The sequence below is a fragment of the Thalia democratica genome, chromosome 6 (genome assembly GCF_965202585.1).
Source record: "Thalia democratica chromosome 6, ktThaDemo2.hap1.1, whole genome shotgun sequence".
Taxonomy (NCBI): domain Eukaryota; kingdom Metazoa; phylum Chordata; class Thaliacea; order Salpida; family Salpidae; genus Thalia; species Thalia democratica.
The window spans coordinates 51,028,186-51,030,755 of record NC_139170.1 but is presented as its reverse complement, the minus strand read 5'-3'; the positions used below and the strand labels follow the sequence as shown (position 1 = coordinate 51,030,755).

The 2,570-nt window shown below is 31.1% G+C and overlaps 1 protein-coding gene across 1 annotated transcript; it reads right to left on the bottom strand.

The window, feature by feature from the left end:
* Window positions 1-386: 386 nt before the first annotated feature.
* Window positions 387-1,749, bottom strand: LOC145839217 (ubiquitin carboxyl-terminal hydrolase 42-like). Its single transcript, XM_082946821.1, has 2 exons — window positions 810-1,749; window positions 387-658 (listed from the first exon to the last, which is right to left on the bottom strand). Exons 1-2 carry the CDS (start codon window positions 1,747-1,749, stop codon window positions 387-389), a joined length of 1,212 nt encoding a protein of 403 aa, XP_082802947.1.
* Window positions 1,750-2,570: the final 821 nt, after the last annotated feature.

The window sequence follows — 2,570 nt, the reverse complement described above, 5'->3', positions numbered from 1 at the left end:
TGAAAACTACTTGTTTAAAATCATCATACTATTTGCTCTTAAATTCTGTTTATAAAATATTTTATTAATCAACAGAAAATGTCGTTTTGATTTTTTTAAACGATTGAAGCAAACTGTTGTCAATTATTAAAATAACAGAAATGCCTATTAGCAGTAAAATGTATAAATGATATAAGTATAAAAAATAATTTTATATATCGTTATCTAGCTAGTTGTTTACAGATAATAACGGAGTGTACTAGTATAAAAAAAAAAGCAATTCTTGGTCATTTGTTTTTATTTGTTAACTAACACAAAGTATACACTAAAAATTTTATATGTATTTATTGTTCGCACTTCTGTCTATTTTTATTGTTTTTGTTATTTCTTTTTCTTCTATTAATCTTCTATAATCTATAATCCACCAAAGTTTGCTCCTTTTTCTCACATTGAACTTGATTTTGTGCTTCTTTTTGTCTTTTGGTATTTTTCTGTTGTTTCGGTTGTTTCTTCTGTTTCTGTTTTTTAAGTTGTTCCTGTTGTTTCTTTTGTTGGTGTTTTTTCTGTTGTTGTAGCTTTTTATTTTGTTTTTTCTGACTGATTTCTTTAAGCTTTGGCTTATAATCAGTTGTCTCATCTAACTCATTTTGACTATCCGAGAAGGCAAGTTTTTTAAATTCTACAAATAATTAGTTTTTAGCGTGTATAACTCTTGATATTCATATAAAGCAAACCACCAGAAGCTTAAAATAATAAGGACAACTACTAAATTGAAGTTTTTTTTATAAATAAATAAAAATCTTACAAATTCTTTAAAAAATAAAACTTACCCTCGTTTATTTTTATCATTCCTTCTTCTTGATTCGAGTAACCATCTTTTTGATCCCATGCATCATCCAAGTCTAATGATCTCTGATAATACAGACACGATGCACTCGATCTCAAAACTTTTTCCAAAGACACTTTTTCCACCAAGCTGTCGTTGTACTTGCACCACTGACCACTAGGTGCTTTGCAGTACGCGTAGTAGTGACCCGGGATGAAGACTACGACGGCGTAGAGGCTGTATACCGTCGCCTGTCCCTTCTTGGCGTTCGTGTACGGCCGAACGTTCAACTTTTCGGGGAACAACATCCTTTCGAGTTTTTCTTGATTTGTGTCTTCGCTCGTTGGCAACTTGACGCTCAAAACGGGAGGCGCCTCGTCAATCACAAACCTTTCCGTACAGCTTCTTAACACTCCACACTTACTGCATGTACGTTGACCTTCAACGTCTTTTACTCTGCTCATTTCAGCAAGAGACTCTGTGATCGTCCTACCCAAGTTGACTCTCACGTGCTGATTTGCTTCCGAGCGCCACTCTTTGCCACAGTGTTTGCAGCAGTACACGTTACTGTTTGCGCAGCAGAATATTTCTTTCAACACGTTGTTGTTTTCAGGCATCTTGCTTATAATGTTCATCAGCAACTCGCTCGTGTCGTTGAACCGACCAAACACAAGATCCTTGCTGCCTCTCGTCATGAACTCGATGATCTGGTCTGCATTGATTTTCTTCTTCTTCAAGTGACACCGCTCTAACATATCAAAGTGGTCTTTAAAAACATCTACGCACTGGTTACTTTTGACGTGGTTGATTAAAGCAGGGGTGTGGTTGAACACCTGAAGTAGGGTGTTACCATAACAAGTGCAATCGTTGTTGATAATAGCAGGAAGGAATTCACTTCCTAGAAAAACTTCAGGCCATTTCGAGTCGAAATTGATATTTTCCATTTTGTATGTTTTAGTTTAAAGCTTCTGTTGTAAACAATATGTAACGGTTAAACTGAAACTTTTATAACATATAAAAAAATTAATTGTTTTGCTTATTATATTAAGACTTAATAAGTTATTATTACATTATTATTTTCTTTTATATGTCGATAAAAAGTATTTGAGGTACTCAATTTTAGACTTTTAAATTAACTGAACTACATACAGTATTGTTCAAGACAAACAACTAATTAAAATATACATTTTAATCTTTTTAATAATTTGCCATTTAAAAACATTAGAGGATTAACTAATGCAACAAATTAAATTCAAAAATATTTAAAACCATAAAATTAAATTTATTTAATGTTAACGGCAGAGATTTTCAGTTACATTTAATTGGTACAACTAAGTTTTACTGCTATGTTACAAGCAAATGAACAATTATCAAAACTTCTTTATATATTTAGTTAAATTTATAGTTTGTAGTATTTAGTACCTATAAATAATACTAAACTACAAAAGTCTCTAACTGGTCAATAAATTTAAGTATTCAAACACTAATTGGGAGCAACAATATTATAAGTGTGTTTATTTATGTTTATTAGCATGACTTAAATTTCACTACCTTATAGCAGAAAGTTAGATAGAATAAATAAAATACCGTTTTACAATCTTTATATATATGTTCATTGGTAATTTCACGTAATTAGTTATAATATAAAACACTAAGCTTATAGAAGTTTTTCTAAGTATTAGCAAGTGTTTGGACAAAACTCAACAAAACTAAGCATTTATAACAAAATTAGACAAGTATAAAAATAAATACAGAAATACGACAC